The sequence below is a fragment of the Dermacentor andersoni genome, chromosome 10, assembly GCF_023375885.2.
Source record: "Dermacentor andersoni chromosome 10, qqDerAnde1_hic_scaffold, whole genome shotgun sequence".
In the NCBI taxonomy this organism is placed as follows: Eukaryota; Metazoa; Arthropoda; class Arachnida; order Ixodida; family Ixodidae; genus Dermacentor; species Dermacentor andersoni.
In genome coordinates, this window is record NC_092823.1 from 110,485,033 (window position 1) to 110,512,145 (window position 27,113).

The 27,113-nt window shown below is 45.9% G+C and overlaps 1 protein-coding gene across 1 annotated transcript; it reads left to right on the plus strand.

The window, feature by feature from the left end:
• The first annotated feature begins 26 nt into the window (after nt 1-26).
• Nucleotides 27-18,567, plus strand: LOC126543627 (large ribosomal subunit protein uL1-like). The gene is made up of 6 exons (XM_055061092.2): nt 27-126; nt 2,973-3,065; nt 8,660-8,821; nt 12,672-12,820; nt 16,803-16,975; nt 18,318-18,567. The coding sequence occupies exons 1-6, from the start codon at nt 122-124 to the stop codon at nt 18,486-18,488; spliced, it is 753 nt and encodes a 250-aa protein (XP_054917067.1). The 5' UTR covers nt 27-121; the 3' UTR covers nt 18,489-18,567.
• Nucleotides 18,568-27,113: the final 8,546 nt, after the last annotated feature.

Consider the following 27,113-nt stretch of genomic DNA (forward strand, 5'->3'; position numbering starts at 1 on the left):
TACTGAAACACTCCCCGAGTGTTGGTCGAGCTCCCGTGGGAGGTCTGTGCCACCTTATGAAATAAGTTATCACCATCGCCATCATAATAAATATTTCGCGTTCGGGTGGTCTTGCTCCAGCATGAGGTACGTAGACTCTGCGTTGTCAGTTTTTATTTGGCTGTGCCATTCCGCATTCTGCCTTTTCGCAAAGTCCCGTATGACATGCTGACGCCTGAGACAACCTTTCTTTTTTCTGGCTTTATCGAGGTGGCTTAGGACTATACGCTTAGGCTAAGCGTCGTCCCAAAGTAGCCTTTATGTGATGGCTGCACTCTTGTTTTCAGGGTTAGTGGGGGCCGACTACATTACGTGGCTCCAGATTACACCGTAGGGTCGTCCTTCACTGTGAGATGCTGAATCCTAAGCGACTAAGAAGATTAAGACGCAGTGTCGGTGTTGTACGCACACATTAGGGCTAGGCGTGATGTTGTAAGGCCGTGTTATCCAAGGGGAATTGTTCATGCCCTCCGGCGGCAATTGAAATTTAGTATTCAACCCCGTTCGCTTATCAATGCATTTATTTTAAATTTTTACAGAATGCTATTTTGCGCTCTCGGATTTAAGTGCAAACCTGTCCGTGCTCCTATTGGCTGTGCAAAGTTGCCGACTAGGAGAGCGCATCTGGGCCTAACCTGCGTAGCGTGTTCTTTTTTAATCTGTAGCACTTTTAAATATGGCCAGCGGCAGGTAGCAGAGTTCTGCTCCTTTAGCCTAATTACTCGCAGAGGCGGAGATTATTGGCACGTTATATCGAAATTCGTTATCGAAGAAGTACAATACTTTCATAATCGACGAGTTATCTAATTACTTAATGGTACGTAACGTAGTTTACAAATTAGAGCCGGATGAGTTAGCAAGCCACATTTACTTGGGACGGTTTCTGAGCACGACGCCAGTTTCCAGATATGCGTTTCCAAAGGTCGGACCCCGGCCAAATCACACGTACACGCACGCACACACTCGTAATACTGCTAATGCTAACACATTGGTAAAATGGCTTTTTGAGCAGTGTGGTCGGGGGGGGGGGGGGGGGGGCGCGCTATGGTTACATCTTTCAAAAACGCCCCATTAATATGAATAGAGGCCGACAAAAATGCGGACATCATGGGAAAGGTGAAATCGCTGGAAATCTTGGAGCAGATGTTGCTTTGTTGGGTAAAAATTAAAAGCCTATAACGTTGACATGTTAACCAACATTTCAGGCAAATAAATTGGCTGTGTAAGAAGTTCACCTGAAACCCGATGGCGCGAAATAAGGTGAGAATGTCGGCAGGCGATGAACACAGGCCCATTCGGTTCTGTGGCCGACGTCAGCGACCGGAAACTGCCCATAAGAGTGCTAACAAATTTCTCACGTGCTGACTCCCACCTTCCCCGAACTGCCAATATTTCTATCGATGTCTTTGACAGTGGCATAGCTCTTCTATACAAGTTAGTGTAAGATGTTGTGCGTGATGCCTTTGAGTACGTGGGTAGCCTTTTTTGGTTTTCGATATCCGCTAGTCTACAAATTTGTGGGTATAATATAAAGGCAGAACAGCAGCATGACAGTGAATACGGAGAACAAACAAATCTCACATGTCACAATAATCTGAAATGGTGGCCTTCCTTCACGCACATTATTTGCAGCCACCTGACAGTATTTTGACAACTAAGCGCAATTAATGTGTATATGCTACCTAAAGGTTTACCTGGCCCGGTGGCCAACAAAGATAACTGCTATTGTGATCATCTTCGGTCATAGTATGCTAACGGACAACGACACAGAGAGAGCTCGCACTGTCCTTGTGCTGTGCTTTATGCTCGAAGGTGCCAAACCAAATTGTTCATGCGTCCGTCTTGATGCTGAAGCGCATGTTTGCTCAATTTGCAGCTGCTGCGGTAGCCCATGAGTCTCTCATACTGCTGCACGACTTTGGAACGCTAAATTTTACCCACAAAATCAGAATACGTTCCGACTGAAGACAAGCTGCTGCGTAGCGCTTTGGACGATTATCTCAGAGCTTTGATTGCGTACCATTAAAAAAAAAACGTCAGTAGCGACATTTAGCGGTAAGTGCGAAAGAAATGCGTTAGCATTACATCGCATCTCTTTGTGGACCACCGGCAGTACTCTCTCTCTCTCTCTCTCACACACACACACACACACACACACACACACACACACACACACACACACACACACACACACACACACGCACACGCACACGCACACGCGCGCACACACACACACACACACACACACACACACGCACGCACGCACACCCTTCTCCCACGTGATCGGCTTCCCACACTTCCCAAACATGCATTTTTCCCCCTGTAACACTCCCTAAGGCTTTAAAAAAAATGTGGCTGCCTTTCGAGAAGCCTCTGAACAGCACGAATTCAATAATAGCTGTGTTTTCCGTGTCTCGAATAAACTCTGTAAGGCTGATATGCCATTTCCAGCCGACGAGCGGCTACTATCTATCAAAAACAACGATATCGCTAGCAGGACAAGTTATTTGGCGATGTTTGCAAGGATAGCTTTTAGTTATAATATTTTTTTCCTGGGCGTCATCCCTGCGTCACCACAGGAAGTCCGAAAACATTAAGGTCAATACGCCACGTAGCGGCGCTCACGTTAACTAGACTGATGTCCAAGAAAGCTGATTCCGTTCTTTGTGTTGTTTGCGCTCAAGAATATTCTATGCATCAAATTTAGCTTTACAGTGTTTGGCCCCTTCGCCATAGCTTCGCTTCACATAAGTATTGAACATGCGCGTCGGATCTGCCTTATTACTTTTTTCGTCACGGTTTCGCTTCGGAATGAAATGAATCGCAATGCACCGGTTAAGTTACGGTTTGACGCCCCAGCTGCTAACGCTTATTCATGTGCCTCAACTGCCCTTGCTTTTCCGTTGTACTCCACCGCTTCCCTCACGATGCAGTGTCTACGTGGCTGAGGCGAGTCAGGAAGAGCCAACATCCCGTGCGACATCGCCTCAACCGGAACGAGAGCCACCTACGCCGTCGTACTCGATGTGAGTCGTGGATAGAAGCACAAAGACGCAAAAGGGGCAGCGTTCCAAACTTTCTTGCGGGATCGGGACACGCTCCTCTCGTATGTTAAATGTGTTCGAAGGCTAAGACAAACTTTAGTGCAATAAAGAACGAAAATTGAAACAAATAAAACGCGAGAGAAAAAAAGAACATGTGAGAATAAATACAAGAAACAGCGCTGACGTAAACTGGCTTTACAGATTACACTCCGCAATCATTATACATTGATGGCATCACCTAATCCGCAACCGACGTAGTCGAGACACTTTCTTTATACAGGGATAATGTCAATCAAAGCAACGTTCACAATCCTGGAGTGACAGCGTTTCCTACTAGTATGCTTTGGCATAATCTGAAACCTTGGCAAAAATTAGCTGGGACACATTTGCATATTGGCCGCGAGGAGTTACGGAGTCGCCATCTATCGGAAGCGGCTCGCTGGCGTAGTATGAGGGATCACGTGGCGCGCTCCTCATAGGTTTTGCTGTCAGCGCTCACTGAAAACGCCACACGCGAGCTCTCCCGGACATTTCTGTAAGTACTTTCGAAACGAGAGAAGTTTTTTACTGTCTAAATAATAATCTTGGGCAAACTGAAAGCACACAATCGTTTACAGACGCTATCTCCTTACCGAATACGTACAGTGAACGCCACTGCGTGCGGTCGCCGCGATGGAGTCTCTCGAACCGGATTCTTGCGTGAAAGGTAGGTAAACGCTGAGAGCAAACTATGTGAAATATGTTCTTATAGTGTTTGTATTACTAAATGGAGCGTAACAGAATGAAGCCTCAATGCAGCGATCGCGCAGATTCGCAGCGACCGACTGCGCGTCTGCATGCTTGTCCGCGCACTGTTTCGATTTCTCCGCGCGCGCGTTTTCGCACCGTGCCATGAGCTTTAGGCTGCAGAATATGAGCATTTGACAGTATACAAGCAACCATTGTTGCGTGGGCGCTATCAGAGCTGTTCAAAAATAATTTCATTGTAGAGACTTCGGCGCCTACGGGGACTGTGATGTGCCGTCGCGACGATTCAATCTTTTTTTTTCTTCTAAATTCTTGGACCTTTCAATATTATTTCTCGAGTTGCGTCGCACTGTATGTTTATGGGTGTTCTCAGCGTGCAATTTCCCGCTGCTCCTTTTTTGCAATCCAGTGCATTAATTCATAACACAAACATGACCATATGCCATGCTTTGTTTAAATGTGCTTCTTACCGCTGCCTTTCCACTCCACTGAACTTGCCAGTATCTATAGCATCGACAAGTTCATAGACCAAACCATCATGACATTAGTCGGACAGCGGACTCGGGCGAGCGTCTAGTGCGCGTTTTCAGAACATCGCAGACGTGGCGCCGTAGCAGAAATCTTCCTCGCGTCTGTGCTTGCTGCATACCCGAGTTGTAGCCGATGACTGTTTGCCGGTTTTATGTTTCGCGAGCCAAGCTTCACGCAGCTTCTTGTCCTGCGGCTACGTGTGACTAAGGCTGACACCGGCCTCCGTTACGTGCGTCCGGCCCTGCGGCACCGAACAGTAGCCTACCATGTTGCGCGCTTTCAAAGGCAGCCACTACCTATTGTAGTGCTTTCAAGTGTTGTAAAGGAGACACTCGAAGCGGGAAAATTTCGCCACTAAATGAGGACCACAGCGTACCAGGGAATTTAAACTCGTTTTCAGCTCGCTTCGGCGCTCCCGAAGCAGCCGACGCGGCCGCTATGTCCACGTGATCCCTCCTAGCACGTCACGCCGACGGTGGCGCCAGCTTTTCCAGTGGTGGAGCTCGAGGCCAATACTATAAAATTTAGGACCAGGTTTTGCCACTAGCACGACTGTGTTAGTTACCTGTGCTCACGAAGAGCTGCTGGCGTTCAAAGCAAGGTCTGTGTCGTTCATATGGGTCTATAGAGTATTTCGAACCGCGACGCGGTAGTTTATAGTGTGTCCGAGAAACCTTCTGTGCTTATAGTTCGAGAGGCCACAGTACATATGGTCACCCGTACTGGATCACTGCTGTGGGTGTTTTCTACAAATTTCGTCATGTTGGCTGTATAATTTGCTGTTTACAAGTCACGCTTCTTGTTTTTTTGAAATTCGTGATGAAAACTGGAGGCTTTTCATAAGAACGTTTCGATGCTTCCATTAGGATGAAACGTCACGTGGTGCTGTAGGCTTTCTCGAGGGCAACTTTTTTTTTTCTGGTCCTCGACAACAATATTGTGATGTTAGAGGTTAAAAGAAATTGGACGGTCTCGAAGAGGAACCCCTACAATGCACTCGCAGTTTCGCGGATACATTTTGACATTATGAGACAGTCGCTCTGTGAACTTCTTTATACGCTAACTAAAGGAATAACCACTTGAGTACCGTCAGAGGAAGGACCGTTTTGTCAACGTCGTTTTGATGTCGCGTGACGTTGTGCTGAGCCGTCAGAGAGTCTCCGTCCAAGTTTTGTTGCGACGAGCCGCGCGGGTGATGCTAATTAGCGGTCATGTGCAAATGCAGCTTGGAAGCTTGCGCGTATCACCGCATTTTCTCCATATTTCGGGGCCATTAAATTACTTTGTTTATGATTCGCTCTCATATAGTTTGCAAAGCTCTTGGACGCTGTTGAAATTTGTGTGTCAAAGCGATCATCTCTTCTAGAAGTAGTGTTTATTTAAAATAATATTACTTGAACCTTACAAACTTTATGGCCCTTTTCGCGTTGTTGTTTGCGGCATTCGTAGCTAAATCAAGAATAATGACTTTTCACACGATTAAGAGCCATGACAACGGCAGCTTATTTAAAATTCGCAAACGAGATGTGCGCAGCACGACTCCGTGATGTTTCATCACGTAAAGCCCGATCACGTGGTGCGACCAAGCAGCGAAGTGAACCACAGATAACGGCGCTGGCGTTTGCTTCGTGCAGATGGCCGCCTGCGGCGAGCGAAGATCCATTGCGGCTAGCGAGGATGCATTGTGCCGCTTCCGCGGCCAAGCTGAGTCGGACCGAACCGGCTGAACCAACAGCGCGCACTCGTGTTGCATTAGATAGCATCGACGCGACCTAGAACACGCTCTCTCGCGCGCAGGTCACTCGTTCATGCTGTCTCAAGGTGTAAAACACAGGCACATTGGCCGCCCAATTACGAAGACTCATTCTAGCCCTCGGAGACACGCCGGTTATAGGGAGTGCGGGCAATAATAATAGCGCTTGTGCATCGACCAGCCACTTATGCGCCTGTCTTATCAAAAACCGAAACAGAGTGAAAGCTAGGAGCAGTCTGTAGCTGCTGCGGAGAGGAGGTCATGCAGAGGCCTTCTTTAGCTCTAGGTGGCCGTGCACGGGCCGACAGTCCGTCCGCGAATTCATCCGTTATCTGAATGCGCTATTTGTGGCATATTCGAGGGGTCGCCAAGGTCGATACAAATAAGTCGCGAAGCTTCGGGCACAAAGCGCTTCAGAACAAATTGTCACCGAGAGAGGAAGAAAATTATGCAGAGAAAGGCAGGGAAGTTAACCAGAGGTTGTTCCGGTTGGCTACCCTGCAATAGGCAAGGCTGGTTATGGGAGCAGTGATAAAAGTGCGACTGTGTGAGGAGGGAACAAACACTGGGAAAGAAAAATGCGTTTTTTTTATTAAAACGAGACAGAATTGAATTTATTCAAAGAAAATAAAATTCCCATTCAAGCTTAACTGCGCGGGACGATAAAAGAAAAGGCAGCTCTATTTTACTTTATAATTATCAATAAATATCATTTTTCCGTGGCCACCATAAGTGCACGTTCACGCCGCTGTCACTTGTAATCGGATGCATCTCTTGAAGTGTGCAGAAAGGCGCGCTGGTGAAGTTCACCAGTTACAATACGCCTCCCCCCTCAGACATTGTGTTGTTTTGCTCGTCGACGTTTGTCTGAATTTGATGGCGCGGGTAGTTTCATCGTTTCTTAACCTGTTCAGTCAAAAGCAGTGAGCTACGACCACCAGGTGCTTGGTTACTTGAGCTGTTTTCATGCGAGTGGGCTGGCTGACGGGCTTGGCGTCCTGAGATGGGACCAGCACTCTACCCCCAAAGCTTTTGTCGGCCTCCAAAGAAAGTATGCTCTGTGCAGGGGTACGATTTCGACACCCGTACGGCTGACCCTTTGCTGTATCGCTTTCCACGCTGAAAGCTCTAAGCTTTCATCAAGTCGAATGGTGGGGCATTTGAATATGCAGCTCATGGCAGGCCACCAAAACAAATTTCGCGCTTTTGAGAACAAAATTACGACACTTCTGTTTTTAACGGATGAGGCGCCACATTATTCTTTCTTCCGCTGGAAGCGTTCCCTCCTCACACAGATGGCGCTAAGCCCCATGAACGGCAACCAAAGGTCAGTGGGACGCCTCGCGTTGGGGGCTCACAGGAAGACTACAAATGAAGCTGTGCACGGTGATATGGGCTGGACAAGTTTTGAAGTGAAGGAAGCTCACAGTAAAATTGATTATGAGGAACGACTGAGGAATATGGAAGAAAGTAAATGGGCTGGGAGAGTGTTCAGGTATTTGTACATGAAAAACGCTGATTCACAATGGACGAAAACAACTAGGAAGCTTACCACCAAGTATGCAGCCTGTATGGTGAGCAACACAGCAACAAAGAACGTCAAGCGAAAAGTATGAGAGGCTGAGATAATCTCATGGGTGGCGGCAATGGAAAAGAAACCTACCATGAGTAATTACTTAAGAGGAAAAAAACGAAATCAGGAAAGAAACAATTTATGATAACTTAGAGGGAAGCTGATTACTTTTCGAAACGACATCAGGATGCCTTAGAACACAAACTTATAAAGCGAAATATAAGAAGGAAGAAGCCTGTGCTTGCCGTGGTAAAGTTAGAGAAACGATGGAACATGTTTGATTAGAATGTGAAGATATCTTAGGCATAACAGGCCTCTTTCAAGTCTTTGTGTTCAGCGAGAGCAGGGGGGAAAGTAAGCATATCCGCAATAGAGAATAGTAAGAGGCGATGGGAAGATTGGTGGAAAAAAAGTAGGGAAACGACAAACAACGGACGCGTACAGAAACAAAGTTCACAATAGGGGTTCAGAAACTTTGGTTATGAAAATTCATGGTGGGCTTTTCCCCCTTTCTTTTTTTCTTCTTTAACATATGTAGGACATTAGGCAATAAAATAACAAGAGCTTGGTGGCGCAACCCACCACCCCGTTCCAAAAGGGAAGCTCATAACATCCGTCTATCCCTCCGCCGATGACCTGCCATGTTTTGAACATTCGGGCTTCCATGGCGGCTTCGAAACCAGGTATATTTACCTGATCGCTGCCGAGTGCTCTGGCAGCGCTGTAATGTGCACGTAAAGCGTATACGCAGCATTCGTTCTAGCACAAGCGGATTGTACTGGTGATAAGGAAGCAGAAACATCACTTCCATACTTGGTTGTTCTCGTAATACAGCTCTAAAGCTGTCTTCACCACGCTCGCAGCAGGGCTAGATCATTCTGAAAGAACCACCCGAATATTCCGTTAGCGTACTTTCAACGAAGTCGCTTTGACGCGTCAAATCAAATTATTTGCGATCCCTTGTGTGCCCAGTTTTCTGCGAAGGGTCAGCAAGCAGGAGGTGTACCAATGCGTCAACGATGTGCTCAGCGCTGCGGCCAAGAGGCGCCGCAGATTTTTGGAGACGGTCGACCTACTGGTCTGGCTCAAGGACTACAACTTCCAGAGGTACAAGCGTCTTAACGGCATCATCAGGTAAGCAACTCTACGTTGGATGCCGTACCCACGCATTTTAAAACGTATCTCGAGTCTAACATCGATCACCTGGCCGACTGTCACATGAACCTTCGCGATGGGCACTCCAGGCCAAAGCATAACGCTAATGCGAGCACGCACATACCAAGACGAGACAACATATATTGCTAGCGCATGGGAACGGTAACAACAATCTAACCCACAGCATGTAAGCTGGTTGTTTTGAGGGCATAATGCTATTCACCAACGGCTTTTTGAAGAGAATCCTATGGCAAACGACCACACCTCATCCTCTCGTCAAAAGTGCGTTGAATGAATCCTGGGGTTTCACGTGCCAAAGCACCATTCTTGACTCCCAAGTGATGTTTAACGTTCCACCAATTCGCGGGGTCGAAAGCGAGTTGTGGAAAACAATGACGACAAGACAATGTGTTCAATGTGTCTTGAGGTGTCTTCGTAGCTTTAAAGCGAAGCTGTGAATGCGACACCAGAGCACCAGAAGCGATCGAAAACGTTGTATGCCAGATTTCGCAGTTTTCAGAACAAAAAAGCAAGATCACTCACGAAGCATATACTTTGAGAAAATGTGAAGAATGTTAGGTTCTACGGCAGGAAGATTTCGATTTTGGCAGATTTCGATTTTCATTTCAGGAAGTAGGCAGATTTTGGAGTCTTGTGTGTGTGTCATTTAGGGGCTAAGTGAAAATGTACTGAACCCTAGTTTTCGGCCCGTTTAGATGGATTATGTGAAACGCTCCAAAAGTTTCTCCGTTTCTCCCAAAGGACCAAAAACAGCAGAGATTTCATATTTTGGGAAAATAGGAGCCACTTTATGGGCGACATGTACCCAGACTTGTTCATATCTTAAATGATGTACTCAACTTACTCTATCTTAAGTACTTGTCAGAGTATTTTCGTATCTTAAAGGTACATTGAAAGAGAAGTATTTGCGTTGCAGCTTCAATACATTTCAGGGTATCTTGCACTAATTACTTCAAGTATTTAGAAGCAAAAGTCAATCCCTTTAGCGAGAGAGCACAAGGCCAATCCACCTGGCCGTTACAGGCAGGATACCTTTGTTCAAAACAAGCGGGCTGTAAGCTACGTACACACAAACTTCTTTCACCGAGCCGTCAGGCCCACGATGGGACGCACGCAAGAATTTTTTTTTATGAAAGGATAAAGTTTCATGAGAGGATAAAGTTATTAATCCCCACCACCGCTCCTTATTTTTTTTTAAGTGCCAGCCTAGGTTTTCCTTCCTCGTTGTCGCGTCCCGACACTTGTGCATGCCATATGGCCCGCTTGATAGCGCAGGTGCAAAAATGTGCGACTGCAGAGGTGCCTGCGTCGTGGTGGGCAGGAGACCTTGTACCGAGCGTGGTTTTCGAGCTCAGCAACAAGCAATGAAGGTTTTTTGCAGGGTAGCAGATTATGGTTAAAATTTCGGTGACAAAGCTAAACGGTATTGTGGCAGCGTTGCCGAGCATAGCTCACAGGCAGTCCTGAGCAGATTGCTGCAATTTCACCGCCAAATCTGGACCGCGTGGCGGGAATGTTTCTCGAGTGTCTGTAGCACGAGCATTCTCATTTCTAAAGGAAACTTTCATCAGTGACGTCGAAATAGCGGCCATAATGTGCCATCTCTGGCTGCGGCTATAGAATGTGAGAAGTCGAGTGAGCGTCGCAGTAAGACGGGGAGAAACAGTTACATTTAATTTTAATTTGTGCAATAATGTTGGTGAGGGTATAGGCCCAACCTGGTGGGTTGTGGGCTAATGAAGTTGAAGCGGGCTGGAGCTGTCGCGGGGTGGCCATGAAGCTGTCACGGCCAAATCTCATTTGTGCAGCTTCCACTTTTAGTCGCCGAACATAACTCTACAGGGCAGTACTCATCTTAGACGTGTCCATAAACGCCAGGTGACAAAGGTTCGAACCTTCTGACTACCAGTTTCGACCGGATGCAGTGCAAAATATGAAAGCGACAAACAAACAAGCTTTTCAATACGAGGCACGAGACACCTGTAGGTGACAACGACCTTTCAACTGCGGACGTGTAGTCTGCGTACCTGTGTGGAAATGAGTCAGAGGAAGTCAGAGTTGTATTGAAGTGTACCCTGCGCTTCATGAGCTCTTCCTGCGACACAATGCCGCCGTCCCGTCGATCACATCTGTTGAGAACCCTTTCAGAATAGGGAGTCGTATATTAAGAACAGAGGCAAGTTGTCCGACGAAAACTTCGAAAAGCAATACATCTTGCACGCCATTTAAGATTTTTGGCAGTACACCATTTTGTTGTGCTTCCTTTCTAACTTCATAATGAAGCGTATCATGGAAGCATCTTCAAAGTAACAAAATACCTTTTATGAACATGTAGTACTATACTCAAATGCTTTTCCAAACTATTTCGTAAGCTACAAAAGTACTTTTCTGCAGAATAGTAAGTTATTTATGCTCAATAAATTTTTGAAGTACTATCTTGCATAAGTCTGTGTGTAGCGTAAGCTTGAAGTCTTTAGGTTAGTTATGCGCTTTGAAAATAATTACTAAATACACGCCTTTGTCCAATTTTTATGCCGTATACGAGACACGTACTCGCTTTTACTTGGTTTTCTCGGTGAACTTTTCGAACTACAGTGCTTATATTTCGTTGAAGATGTGAAGCATGCTGCGATTGACAAGCAATAATTGTCTAATGCGTCTAGATTAATTACATTTGTAGAAAGTTACTTATTGGAGCATTTCAGACTGCCAAAATGCCGTTTCTCGCAACGTTTCCCACACTTCTAAAGTGACTGCGCAAGATACCAACTACAATTTAGGTAAAAATAAGGGAAATAGCGAATCTAACGTGCGACGAAATTTCTCTCTTGGCCCAAATGTGTTGGAAATACTAACTAAATACTCTTTTTTTACCTCCTTCATATGTCATCCGACATCCTTAGTTGGCTTCTCCGGTGTAGTCGGCGAACTAGATTATGCATTTCGCTTATATTTGCCGAAAATAAGGCGTAGCTTAATAGGTAATGTGCAAGAAAAGCTTAAAGTGTGTGGACTTAATTACGACCTTTGCAAAAAATTACGTATGCAAGTGCTCTGGAGCGTTATGACTGTTTCTTGTCCCATTTATTGTTTCCGCACACGTGGTTAATAAGCACATACGTGGGGAATGCAACGGGAAGCTCGTATCACGACGTCGAGAGCAGGAACACAAATTGACTGCTTTCTTTCTTCCGACGTCAACTTACACAAGTAATAGGCCACCATTCATCGCAAACGCAGTTTAAGACACCGCCACGTGCCAACCTAGCCAGACTGTGGTGTAATTTTTATATGCCGAAGTAGGACATTGCACGCGATAACGAAGTCGCTGGAAAAGTCGGTCAAACTTAAAAAAATGTGTTGCTTGTCAGTCTCCGCATGTTGCGAATGTGTCACAGTTTGTGCATTGCATCTGAAGTTAACTCAGTAATAGAACGCGTACGTGCAGGTCCAGAAAAGAGTGTGCAGCCAGAGCAAAGTTATTAAGATTGTCGTTATCGCATAAACAGTGTGACCGACATCATCTGACGAACACCCCTAAGAGTTGGCCTGTGTGTTACTGGCAGCACAAGCTTTAGCTCTGAAGCATTTGCTATTAGTACATTGAGACTGCGCTTCAGAAGTCATTTAGAAGTCACTCTACTCTTTTCATTGGGTCTTACTGCCGTGACTGGGGACCAGCTGAAGGAAAGCTGCACGTGTACTAGCATATCCGCTGAGTTCACACACGCGTTTTGCCTCCCAGTCTCGGAGGCTACGATGTAACCCAAGTCAGTTAACGACATTTTTTTCTTGTCTCCCTGGACAGGCTGCCGCACGTTGTAAAGCCCCACTTCCGGGGCTGCATGATCGGCTACAAAATAGATAGAAAAGAAGCCAGGGCCTGCAACCTGGATTTCATGAGTATTGAGGAAGTCATGCTGTTGAAGGGGCGACCGACGGCGATTAAAAAGCTCGGTACGTGTTATTTGCTACCAACAATTTCGTAGGGCAACTTATTTAATGCGAATCATTCTTCCTTGTCAATCCAGTTTGTTTCAGTGTGTATCTGCTCGTTTTTATGGGCTTGTTCCGAAGAAAGTCCAGTGGGGATGTGCAAATGGGATGGGGCGTTGGAGAGTGCTTAGTGGTGCATACCCAATGACCCCACTGGAACATACCCAGTGGCACGTATCCAACTTAGCGTCAAGGAGGCTCATTGAGGAGGAGGAGGAGGAAGCAAACTTTATTGCTCTAGAAAGAGTAATTCAGCGGCCGGGCCGTATGTCTTCATCTTTTATTGGTTGATGATGATCTTCGGCCTGCATGGTTGGCGCCCCTATTCCAGGGCACCACTGAGCGTGGCTGCTCGTCGGGCATGATACACCAGCCTCCGTTGGAGGCTAGGGTCGCCGCTGGAGAGCACGCTCTCCCACTGCTCCGCACTCGGATTTTCTATATTGTGGAATGTCATTGAAAAGCGGCCCATGTCCAATAGCAAATACCCAGGGGCCCAGTTGCGCATACCCGGTAGCCGTTGGGGCACATATATAGTAGGACATACCCAGTGGCCCCAGTAGCATATAGCCAGTGGCACATGTCCCAGGGGCTAATGAGTATGTGTCGATTTTCAATGAACCTCTTTGATGGCAACATGGGTCAGTGGGTACCACAATAACAAACACCTACACAGTGGCATCTACGTAACGTCGCATTACGTTGATGTCAGCTAGAGTTGGTTCCTTGATTCTTTTTCTCCTCGCGGATTCCCCACTGTCATTGTTTACTAGTTGTCAAATACCATAGTGCAAAAGAGCTCGAAACCAGGGCGTGCACCAAGCTCGCAGTTTCCTGTATAGCATACCCAGAAATCGTTTTATAGTTCGAGGCAGTAAGAGCAGTCACCGTCAATGGAGCGGATGCTTACAGGCGGTTAAGTTATGCTATATTGAAAAGACTCTGCGCGTGCTCCGGTTAGTCTGCAACTATCGTACGCAGGTCGAATGATCAAATTCAGCAACATCAATAAAAAAATCGAACGATAAATTTGTTTATCATTAATTCGCGTCCTTTAAGCTAAAGTTTTCTAACGCAAGGAAAATATGCCTCAAACTTTGCTGTTGAGATGATTGCTTCCAACAGCTTTTGAATGAACGTGTTGTGATGTCAAGGTTAGCACTGTTTCTTTTTGGAAATGGTGCTCCGCGGAGTAACACCAGGGATCTCAGGGGTAGTTCGAAGTGCTAGCAGTGAGCGACTTTAGGAGACGCGGCAATAATGAACACCTTCCGGCTGAACTTCGAGCGAAACGGCTTGTGAGGCATTTGTGACAACCTATGACTATGAGGCTGTGTTGTTTTATATTAATTAGAGTCAAATTAGGTGAAACGAAACAATGGAACTAGACTTGAACGGAACACGGTATATAGTAAAAGCAATCCTTCCTAATAATTTTGAAGCGAGATTAACATCTGAAGCTTCTAATGCGTTATTGTAATGTAAGATTCTGTTAACTTTTATTGCACCGGCAGTGTCACTTGTACGCAGAACGCAATTTTTCCATGAAAACAGAAACTCCGCCTAAGAAGGTCACCGAAGACTCTGTAAGCCGGTCAAGGAGGCAGTGAGCACAGAAGGCTGGTGAAACACCGTTGTGCAGGATACGCGCTGTTGCCCCTGTTGGGACGTATGTGCACATTGCAGGGGACAATGCGGAAAAGAAGGGAACACTAGCACTTCCTTAGCATAAATTACCAGCTTGCGCAATCTCCCAATCTTGCACAGGGCTGTTAGTTTCAAAAATGCTTAGTGTGCGAGCGGTCGTTTGGAGGGAATGGCGTAGTGGGGCCCGTTCGTTGAATTTCCGCGGCTCGGGAGCGGCACCCTTCAAGAGGACTGGCGTTTCTCGCTGTTGTAAATTTCGAAACGCCAAGCGTGCCACTGAACCTATGCGTCTCGGTCCGGTGACTTCTTAACTATCGCTAAGCGAAGCTCTTGACAAAAGACTGTACGAGTAACTTATTCGGTGAGAACACATGAACTTGCGCGATTATTGAGTGATGAGAATTAGATTAAAAGTATATCGCCGGCCTCTTTTAATGGCTGTGCCGTAGAGTTCGATACGGTTTGATGATCTCGCTTTAGAAAACGTGCTCAAACGATTGAAGGCAAGAACTGAAATCTCGTTTTTTTTTGTACCCTTTTCGCGCTTATTACGGGAAGTGTCACTGATCTTAACTTGCGATAACATGAGTCACAAATAAGGGGCTGATGTACGTTCCGAAGGTGCAAAGGTGTTATTAGCGAATCAGCGGTGGCGCAATGCACGGCTTACAGTCACGTAAGGTGTGCTACGCAATTCAAACGCGATACTCGGGGTTCGTGTCTGCCGGCGCTACTTGCGCCACTTGTGGCCGCTGCGGATACCGAGCTGATATATTTTCGTACACAATGGAAGTGAGAGATTGTTAGGGAGTCTTATGATTGAATTTGGAAGATCAGTGACTACCGAGCGCTCTCCGGGTCAGCAAAAAGTGCACGCTGCCACGCGGCCAGATTATCGCGTTTCAATCACTGTTTCAATCACGTTTCAATCACTTTTCAATCACCTTTACGAGAAGAATAAACCAAGCAATAAATGAACAAACGTTGCTGCGGAAATTAACTTATAATATTACACTATGATCTCCCTCAAAGCAAAGCGCCAGATTAAAACAGTTATGTGGGTGTCGAGCACTGTCGATAACATTTAGAAGGTGTATTGTGTAATGCATGCATACATTTGTCCTGAAACCCTCAACGCCATAACACATCAAGAAAATTACAGGAACTAGCTCACCTTTGCTTTTTTGGGTTGGAGGGTACATCTGTGCAAATAAGGTAATACATACTTTTTGAGTAAAATAATTAGTGCTGTAATTAACTAGCCCTTTGCATGTTTACCAAACCGCAAGTGAAAGTTCGTTACTGCCTATCAAAAACTACTATTGGCTTTGCGTTCAGTTTCACCCACTTAAATCAGTCTTGAGGATATCAAACTCAGCTTACCAAAAAATCATGAGCCATTCTACTCTGTGAAGGCGGATGACCAGCGAAGCTGTATAGCACACGACAAAGAGGTGACACAGAATTTTGAACAAAGGTACCAACACATTTGTCGTCTTGATTGGTGGTCATCGCGATGAAAGGCACGCACAAACATATATTTTTATACATTCGCTTTCGTTCATGTTATACATTCGCGCTTTCATTTCGCGATATACTGAGGCAAAGGATTTGACACCGCACCGACTGGCAGTGGGCCAGTGCCGTCAATGCCTTCGCAGAGAGAGGGGCAGTATGGGAATGCTGGCACGATGAGCGGGAAGGCTGGCATGATGAGCGGCAACGGAGCCAGCTGTGGAAGACGATGACGACGAACGCGTGAGCAGTGGCACGAGCCATTGCTGATGATGATAGTTATTGCTCACAGATTTGTTGATGGACACAGGAAATGCATGGAACCCAAGCCATAAACAGCTTCGCTGTAAAATGATACTTTGGTTCCTGTGATATTAGATGGTTTATGGGTGTGCCTTTAGCGGATGTGTCTTTTTACTTTCTTTGTCGTTTTCAGTGCTTCTCTATTTTGCGCAAAATTTAGCACCATATATCAATGTCAGGTTAGCCATTTTAGGAAATCGTACTTCATCATCTTGTCTATCTTACTATCGTGCAATGAATACTCAAAGAAGTTGTTCACACGAGTGCAGGGAATAGCACGAAGCTGTAGACGGGTGAGCTGTAATCGAAGTTGCCGCTGCAGTCGGGCGGGATAGCAAGTTTACTTTTTACGAACCTTCCTCCACTTAGCGGTCTTCCGCATAGTTAATTTACAGCAGTAACTGCCGTAGTTCTTTTGTAACGTGAAATCTGACACAGTTGGTGGGTCGTTATTCAAGTGTTGTCGTCGCTGCTGCAGCGGCGAGGTACGATGCCTTCCTGGCCGACGTGACGCTAACGAATCTACTCAACAAGCTCCTGGCACAAAATTTCACAAAGCAGAGGAAGTGCATCACGCCGGTTCCACAGCACGTACCATTGGACATGAAGGTGAAGGAGCTCAGGACCAGCACCAGGCTGTGGGTGAGAAGGGTAAGTTCACCTCTCCCCCCACACACTTTCTCTCTTTCTCTCTCTCACGCACACACACACACACACACAAGAAGAAATTAGGCAGCGCATACAAACATCTTGGAATCTGCGTGAAACTAAGCCTTCGCGAGAAGGGTATGTTCACCTCTCCTAAACACGCACGCGCACGCCCCCGCCCCCCACAGACACACATATTGAAAGTAAGCCTAATTGAAGCTGTTAATACAACGCTATAAATTTGCCCGTTCCATTGCGGCGTCTATGGCGTATAAGCAAACTGACGTGTGAGCATGGGCCCTCGCGTAACCATGCGCTGCAGTGTGACACATGCGGCGATCATCTCAAGCAGCATGTTGCACGATAGAAGTACACGTGCGACTGGGGCCTAATGGTTAGAGCATCGGACCCCTGTGCTTGGGCACTGAAGTTCGATCCCACCATTGGACACGTAATTCCGTTTTTAACGTATGCGCTTTTCGTAAAGACAGTAGCAGCACGCAGCAGCCATGGCCAGGAGAGCCTGGGATTGTTCGCAAAGAGTGCTTCGCTGTAAAAGAAAGCAATGACAGAGAGAGAGCGTGATGATGGTGAGGTTCGGGGTAGAATGACACGAGATTGGGACTTTGTCCTTTAATGCTTTTTCCTCGCGTTGTCGCTGACGTTTCTCTTTTGCCCAAAATACAGTGTCGGAACATGTTGTCAGATGATGGCATGTTTATGTTTTCAGCTGTCGTCGTGACGTTGCGTTCTCTGCCGCTTCTCTGGTATATCGAAAACAGTGTATTTAGAAGTGACCTTTCGTGCTGTTTGCGATGAGCATTCATTTAGTTCCCTATATGATAATAATAAAGCCGGATTCATGGATACTGTATAGCTAAGGTATTAAGAAGAAAAATGCCTGCAGGGCAAATTATACATAAGTAGCGGTGAAAAATAATTACGTACAAGAAAAAAACAGTAATGAACAAAGAAAATGGATCTAGCTAGCTCGTAGCCATGTGTATAAACAACTCACAGTCACTTGGCTCCTGAATTTACTGAAATTAAATGAGTTTTGCAAAGGGCATCTGCCAGATAAAACTGGCCTCGAATTTCGGCACGTGTGCCATGCACGTATTCTATCGGTGCAGTTAGTCCCCCTCCCAGTGGGAAGCCGCTCTTTCCAGAACAGCCTTGGACGAGCAGTGATACCTGACTGACAGGGCCAGTCGGATGGCAGCAGCAAATTGGGCTCTGGACAGGGAGCTCCGCCCTCTGGGACTTCTTTACAAAATAACAAATAGGATTTTCTACTACTACTATTAATTGCCTCTTTTTTTTTTCTGTGTGACGTCACGCGCAGGAGCAGGCGTTCGGCATCTCCGTGGGTCACGTGAAGATGAGCGCTGACGAGCTGACCGAGAACGTCATGACGACCGTGACCCGAGTCCTGGAGAAACTCAAGAAAGGATGGGAGCACGTGGATGCGCTCAGCATCAAGTCCTCCATGGGACCACCTTGCAAACTCTACTGATCGACATGGGCGTGTCTGTCACGGAGTCGCCCGAGCACGACGCCTTGCTGGCAGCCATGCAATAAAGAGTATTAGACCACCCGCACGATTTGTCTGCGCTGTTTTCAATGCCCGAAACGATGAATTAACGTTGAAAACAAATTGTGCGACTTAACGTCCCGATGCTGCAATGTTGCACTAAGAGGAACGCCGAAGTGGAAAGCCCTAGATTATATTTGTGCCCAAAGCGCGGTACTACGATCGTTTTTTGTGCCATCCGGCACCACTCAAATGATTCACCTGCCGCTAGACTGGCTAGATGCCCTGAACTTAGATATAGGTTTGCTGTAATGCATCCTCCCACACTCATTCAGTGCTCACTTTCTCCCTCTTTTCCTCTATTCCCCTTCCCCTCCACCCCTAGTGTAGGGTAGCAAACCGGGTGCTCGTCTGGTTGACCTCCCTGTCTTTCCTGTCCTTGCTTTCTCTCTCTCTCTCTCTCTCTCTTGCTTAAAAAAATCACAGTTCATGTTTAGCTGAAGTTCTTTCGAAAGTGGCAAGAATGCTGCAAAGTTCGGAAAGCACTACATGAAAACTCGTGCAGTCCACGAATTATGGCAAAGCCGGCTTTGGTTTTGTCAGACGCGCACGCTTAAACTTGACGAAAGCCGGAGCGAAGGCTCCGCCTGAAAAAATATTCGGCCTCCTGTAGAGTCTGTTGTGTCGTCATTGGGGAGGCACGGGGTAAATGTCTCGGTGAATGATTTTGTGAGCGTATGATAGTCAAAGAAAAAATAGATCGCCACGTTTCGCTTTGCAAGAAAAGAAAAGGAAAACGAAGATATTGCAGTTAATATGATGTTCCGTCGAAGCATCGGTTTCTTTCACATCTCCGATTATTTAATATTATTCCGTGTTTTTTTTACCATGTTACCACCCGGTTCGTGGCCTATCCCCCACAGTAGGATTGTGCCTTTAAATATGGCATCATCATCAGCATCATCACCGTCGTCGTCGAAGCATATAGGCTCCGGAATCTTGTATGATTGGGTGCTCGCTCGAAAACGCGTGATATGGGCTCCGGTGAACAATAGCTGTACTGCCCTCGTAGTCGGAATGTGTCGCCACTAAGGTTTGACCCAAAACAGGACAGTAGGCATCAAACAAGGTGCGGCTTTTTGTGAAATGATTCGTCGGAGCGTCAAGTAATGAGGTGCGCCGACCCCAGAGCCAGGATCATTTTGGCCTTGTGATCACTCGCGAAGGGCAAGACTGTCTTCTTGAAGAGCAGGTCACTGGCGCAGTACCGCAGAGATCTCCCGTTATCACCTACGCACTGACACGTCAAGCAAAAATGATTTACGTAATCAACAACAGCATATGTTTGGCGCACAAATTCGCCAAAACGCACTACATGGACATGGCCTGCGCAAGGCTTGTTTCTGTTGATAAAGGGAACAAATGGAGCATACGTTCCGGGCGCGCCTATCTACAGGATAAGATATGAGTGCACAAAATTAGTCCCAAGTGCGCTGTCACTGTTTCCCGGCTTCGAAATCTCCATCCCCCTCCCTCCCCCCTACGGCTCCTCTACGCTTATCAATGGGTCAGTTGCGTGTTCTCATGATGCCACGACCATCACATAGCGTGAAGCCCTGTATCAAGCTGCCGCCGCTAGTAAAGCCGTTTATCAGTGGCTTTTCGCTTGGGAGCGCTTGAGTAGGGGCGCGCGAGCGCGTATATGTTTCGTATTTTGGATGTTTCGCTCGATTTTGTTTTGTTCTCGCAAAAACCAACGAGGCAAAGCTGAGCACGAAACAAATATGCTTGATTCGGAGGTTATTTGACATCCGCTACAACTGTGTAATTGATATGTTTCCGATTCAAGCAATAACTAAATAGTTTTATAATTAAAAGCAATTAATTATTTGCTCGTTATGAAAAAAATACTGGCTGTAAGTACACACGACTACGGCTACTATGCAGTCGGTACTATTTCTCGAGAGCTCTTGCTTTTCAAAAATCTTGGTCCAATTAAATGGGGCACCCGGGATATGCTCACCGCGCTGTAACCCTTGCAGAAAAAAAAAGTGATTTATGTATATGTGCCGTTTTGTCTTGGCTTTCAAGTTTAAGATATGCACAATTCATGTGAATTATTTTTTTTGTGCAACGTGCATGAAGAAAGTATGTCAGGAAGTGTGTCCGCAGTGCACGTAAACATATTTGTGTCAAAGATAAAATACATGTGAATGCCGAACGGGAACCGGAGCGAGAGCCTGTCAGGCCACATGGGCGTTATTCCATGCTCCTGTTTCTGGTATAAGAAATAGGGTGAATTGAATCGAATAATTGAGCACCTTAATGAAGCTTCGTTTCACATAGGTTCCAACATGTGGGTTGGATTCGCACAAATTTTTGCTTTGATTTTCGGAAGCGTTACCTTAAAGGGCATGAAACAATCTCAAAGAGGTTCTTAAAAAAATGTGGACGTTAAGTTCACCTGCGATGTTAATTAGATATGCACATTACACTTAAGAACTACGCAGAGCAAGAGAGGAGGCTTTTCAATACTGCTTACCTGTACGGCTCCTGCTTACATTGGCTCCAATGCAGTCTCCGTACAGGAAGAGCTTAATTGTTCTTAGTACATTGATAAAGTTGCCTTCGTAGAGTGCGTTGCAATATAAAACTCTAACGGTTCGGTTTTAGTTTAGCCAACAATCGGGAACATCACGCACCGCGGATGAGCAAGCGATCACGAGAAACTGGAAAGCACGCGGTTCCTCGGCGCACGCAGAACAAAGTTTTGCTGCGCGACGGGACATGGAACCCGGTGCTGTATCGGACGACGTGGAAAAGACAGCTCTCGCCGTGCTCGTGGCACTTGGGCCGTGCCCGGTCGATTTGTTTCCGTACGAAAATCGTGAATCGCAGATGCATATATCCTCAAGCATTTTCTTTTCCTCACCTTCGTCGGACAGGGACCGCCCTTCTGCTCCCACAGCCTGCATGGCCGACCACAACAGTATGTTGTTTCGGTCAGGTCGGCGTAGTCCCTTTTTTTTTGGGCGGGGGGTGAAGTGGTCCGAGCAGAGGGGGTAGCCGTTGTATTACATCTGCCCCCCGTGTCGACCCTGCCAGGACCTATCAGTGAGCCTTATTTCACCACATGTCACGCCTGGAAAACGGGCAAAATAATGCGTGGTCACGGTTAAAGAACACCTAAGAGCGAAACCAATGTTGAGAGTACGAAGAAGCAACCCAAAATTATGTCATTCTAGGCACAGGTTCGAAAGGGAAGCGAACCTCGGTCGTCCCGCAAGTAATTCGAACTTCATGTAATTCGAAACGCAAATGGTGACTGCTACGTAACTTATCTTCTTTTTTTCTTTTTGTTTCAGCCGCGTTCATGAACATTGAAATTGTTAATATCACAACAAAAAACGTGTCATCGGAATGCTCGCCAGCTTAACCGGTTTGTGCAGAAAGCCTTCAAATAGCTTTGGAAATATAAATGACAAACTTTCTACTCGTGAAAGTAATGAAGAGCAACTGCTAACATACATGGAAGCGAAATTTCCGTCTCTGCGTCAGCTAGCATCAATCGGCTCCCTCATGAGCAACCATAAACTTGTAGCTTCAGTTTTTCACAACAGCGCAGAAAATGCGCCACGCAAAAAAAAAATCCCTAGAAAGCAACCGCGGAAGATGCTTCGTTTCTTCATACTTCTATCTTCATAAGAACAGCGCTTGTTTCTTTATAACGATTGCAGAAAAGGTGTGCTTACCTCTCGTCCGCTGGGAACCGAAACAATTGAGCCCTTGTGTTCCTCCCCGAGTTGCCGAACCACACAGCCGCGCAGCACGCCTTGTGCCCTTTCGTCAGCTTTTACAACATTGCCGGAACGTTCGCGGGCAGAGAAAGAAAATGTTTACCTGCAGGGCATACGAAAAACGTGCAACGTGCATAGAAAGCTGCAAGAGCAGACGAACAAAATGTCTGCCGAAACGATAAGAGAGACAGCGCCACCGCATGGCACAGGAATTGAGGCGACTAAATAAAAATATAGGACGCCTAAAATACAATAGCCGAAAACACACTATATTTATAACATAATTGCATTACTTTAATTTATTACTGTGTAGGTTGAAAAGTTACACCTACATATGCAAAAGTTGCTAGTTTTTCCTTTGGCTACCAGTGAAACAAACTAGCCCCATTGTCCACCCGTTGGTATTACCATCTAGAGTGCCGCCAACGTGCGTGCTTGCCAATCTTCTAAGCACGCGCAAAGGAACCGAGATGGGCACTGGTGCTATTACGTTTCTCGTGCCTCAAAGTCGACAGAAATACGGCCGGCTGATCATCGAGTAGGTGCTCAGGTACTCTGCGTACATGGAAAATTAAATAAGTTTTTTTTTTATCATTGGTTCATGAAGCGGGAGCGCAGCAACAGCTCTTCACTGCCTCAGACAAAAGCATAGCGACCGTACGAGAGACGTAGTGGCCGTACGACGCAACAGTTGAACGAACGAACAAGCGGACGACTAAACGAACGAGCAAACAACTGAACAAGCGATGACTAAACAACCCAGTGAACGAGCGGGCGACCGCACGTTTTCTTTGCGAGTTCTTGATCGCCGCTTCTTAAGATTCACACACTTTAAAGAAAAGCTACTGTAACAACGTACTTAGTATCTCTAAGTCCAGGATCATCTTATGAAAAAAAAAATTAATACCATCGTGTTAGTACTGCTTTAAAAGGAATATGGAGTTGTTTACTGTCCTGCGCTTAGAAAAACCACGCGCATCACTGAACCCGAGCGAGCAGGCTTGGCGACGCATCCTATCGGTCGCCGAGACGAAGCTCTCGACAAATACTCTGCGTGCTTATCGGGTGTGAAGACATTATCTAGGACGAGGCAGGCAGGACGAAAACTGGATCACGAGTGCGGGTTGTTGGTCTTGATCAGGGGCGGTACTTCGGAGCTTGGCGATTTGACAGTGGTCTCTTTGGGGTTAAAGTGAATGAAATGCTTGGAGGCTGCAGCAAAAACCAGGACTTTTTGATATCTGCTCTTGCATTTTACGGGAAGTGATGCTGAACTAAACTTGAGGAAACGACAGACGCCGAGCACCCTTACAGAAATAATGCACTATATTCAATGACATCTCAACATACATTTTATTGAATGTAACAGGAAGTCAAGAGAAACATAACAGCACTTTTATAATGCTTTTTGTAAACTGCAACCTAATGTTCCTTGTGCTGAAGGTACAACGCTGTTATTTGCCACTCCTCAGTACCGGTTAAATAATGGAACTATCGTGTCTAATGTAACGTGCATGATAAAAGAAATGCAAAAAAAGAAGAGAGCAAAGTATAAATCAGATACCTATCTGCAAAAATGTCCTTCCTCAAAACACAGTATAGTAGTTTTGATGCTTTCTGTGGCAATAAATTAAGTACATCCACGTTTATACAGATGGTTCGTGTCATAAAAATTCTTCTACTTCAGCATTCGTCATTCCACATTTAGCGCTAGAGCAAACATTCAACTTATCCCGAGAGACATCTTACACCGTGGCAGAACTGTTTGCAATCCTGTGTGCTTTGCGTTTCATAACATCAGAAAAACATTAGCAAAAATGGGTTATCTTTAGCGATTCGCAAGCCGCTCTCACATTACTACAGAGCAATAAGAAAAATTCTTTGAACACTTTGCTGTTGTATGAGACACTCAATGAACTTACAAAAGTAAGCGCAATGAACCACGTAATTGCATTCCAATGGATACCTGGGCCCTGCAATATTCCTGGTAATACTGCAGCGGACGCAGCTGCGAATCGGGCGCACAATAACGTGGAGACAACCAATCTTCATTTATTGCGTAGTGAAGTCCGTCTGCTCCTGGGACAGCTTTCTTGTCGCCTCAGCAAAACTACCTGGTTTGATCAGCAAACTAAAAACTCGGAGTTATACTTTATAGACCCATTATAAACTTATCAATGCCGGAAAATATAAGAGCCAACAGAAAACTTGAAACATTGGTACACCGCCTGCGTCTTGGTACTGCATTTCCGAAACACTATACCTCAGGCCGACCTCTCGGCATTTCGTATCATTAAACTTCTCTCTCTCTCTCTTCTTTACAGGATAAAACGTGTCTCTAGTCCACAGTGTTCTTGTGGCCATCCAGACGAAGATGCGCATCATCTTCTTCTCGAGTGCACGAAATGCGATACACAAAGAATGGTACTGCAAGCTAATTTGTTTATATTAGACAGAAGATCATTCACTCCACAAGATATACCTGGCCCATGGCCAACTGCGGGCCTTCAAAAAAAAGCGTTTCTTGCTCTGAAAAAGTTTTTAGAGGACACCAACATTTTGGGAAAATATTAGGTATCAGATGATCCGAATACGCTAAATGAGTAACACAAACATTGTTCGTGGTTCATAATTGGTTTATATGGTGATCGCACCTTTTACGCAATATGTATAATTCTGTTCTGTACTTGCAGTACATTACATGTCTTGTGTGTTTTGGCTGTTCAAAACATCTGACTTTATATAAGCGAACGTGGACTGAACTAATGCACAGAACTTTGCGACTCATGTACTGTTGGATTGTATATTTTTTATTCATCCAGTGTTCTACTGAGTGCCATATTTCGTGTCGCTATTCTCCCTTTTTATGCAAATTTGGTTCCTTTGCCAAGTGACAAGGAGTAGCTGGTGCCACCATAATGGCGCCAACCTCTCCTAATATTTATTTCAATAAAAGAAAGATAAGGTGAGCTATTGTTGTGCGGGCCTATTCAAATGTCTACGCACGCACATTTCCTTCAGGTCATTTCTCTGATTCCACTTTTGCTTTCATTGCATTACTTTTTTTTTAATTTGCGGGTATTATCGACAGTTTGGCATCAAACTTACAAATAGTCACTCTAAAGTAGTATACAGTCTCATCTTGGGGGGGGGGGGGGAGGGGTATCTTACTTTTACGTAACTGGCATAGCAGTTTCGTAGCGCAAAACCTGATAGGTTGGCCGGTGGGTGGTTCCCTCAGTTAACACTGTGCAACCGTACATCTTATCTGCAGCGGTGAGGTGCGACGCCTTCCTGGGGCCCATGGTCACGTGGCGAAAGGTAATCCTGCGACTCAATTTCTATAAGAAACAGAAGTTCATCCTGCTGGCGGAGCCGACCGTTCCGGCCGTTATAAAAACAACCATTGAGATAATGTTGTGTTTATATTGACTTCATGTTGCCTTCTGTGGAATGTCTGTTGAAGCTCAATTGAACATGACGAATTACTTTTGCCAGAGACCGGTACTTCTCAGAGTCGGCGAGCTCAGAAACAGAGCTACGCTGTGGATGACGAGGGTAAGTCAAATTCACGTTTGCTAGCAGAAAAGAAAAACAAAAAGGACAGAAAGAGGAACACAACGCAAACACAGACAGACACACGCACACACGCACATGCGCAGGCACACACACACGCGCGCACACTCGCAGTCACACATACGCACACGCAGATATAAGTTCTCGTATGAAGCGTTCACACACTCGCCGACATACACGCGCGTACAGATATAAGTTCTCGTATGAGGGGTTTCCGAGAAGGGCATCACAAGGTGGCGCTTTGTACTGTAAGTGTTTTCAACATGTCTTCGCGTATGTGCCTGCTAAGTAAACCGTATCGAAAGAGGTATTGGGATGTTTTGACCATCGACGCTCCGTGTCTCTGACGTATTCACGTTGCGTCACTTATTTCACGGTTATCTCTATGTGATAGCGTATTTTTCAAAAATATTTTGCGAGCACTATAATCAATGTCTACTTATGAACTTAAACATACTTCAGCCCTGTTGAGCCGTGAAGTAGGAGTAAGTAAATAAGAAAAAAAAATCGGCAAAGTAAGAATGCAAGACCAGAGTTAAACCGGAGCAGCATTAGCGACAAATGACAACAAACAGGAATCTCAAATTAGGTCAAAGTAAATTGCAGCCAGCGGAACAGGCAATCCACAGTCACCCAGTTTGTCAAATTATTCGGGCGAATTTAAGGGTTCAGCAATGCACTGGTGACGAATAAAACTGGCTTGACATTGAAGCATTTGGTCGCACTTGAATATTACCCTATTTTCTTCTGCAGAGTATAGTTCATGACACTGCTTTTGTGACGCCGCGTGCAGGACCTGTAGTTCAGTGTCTCCATGGGCCACGTAAAGATGAGCGTGGATGAGCTGGCCGAGAACATTGTGACGGCTACGCCCGAAGTGTTTTTGTATATCGAGAAGTGAAAGAGTGTGCGCACGCTGACCATCCAGTCGACCACGGGGTCCACATGCAAACTGCACTGAAACCTCTTGTGTATCTGTCACCGAGCCGAATCTGGAACTCTTGCAGGCAGCCATGCAATAAGAGCACTAGGCCAGCTGCCTATTTTCTCCCTGCAGTCTTACTGCATGTAGCGGGGTTGAATGAGCACTACAGAGAAAAAACGGAGACCGAACTTTGAGAAAGTAACTAAGAAGAAACTACCGGAGGATGGTTTTCAAGTCAGGTGATAACTCCCCAGTAAATCTCCGGAGATAATATGCTGATGGAACAATTATTGGTCAGCTCTACTCTAG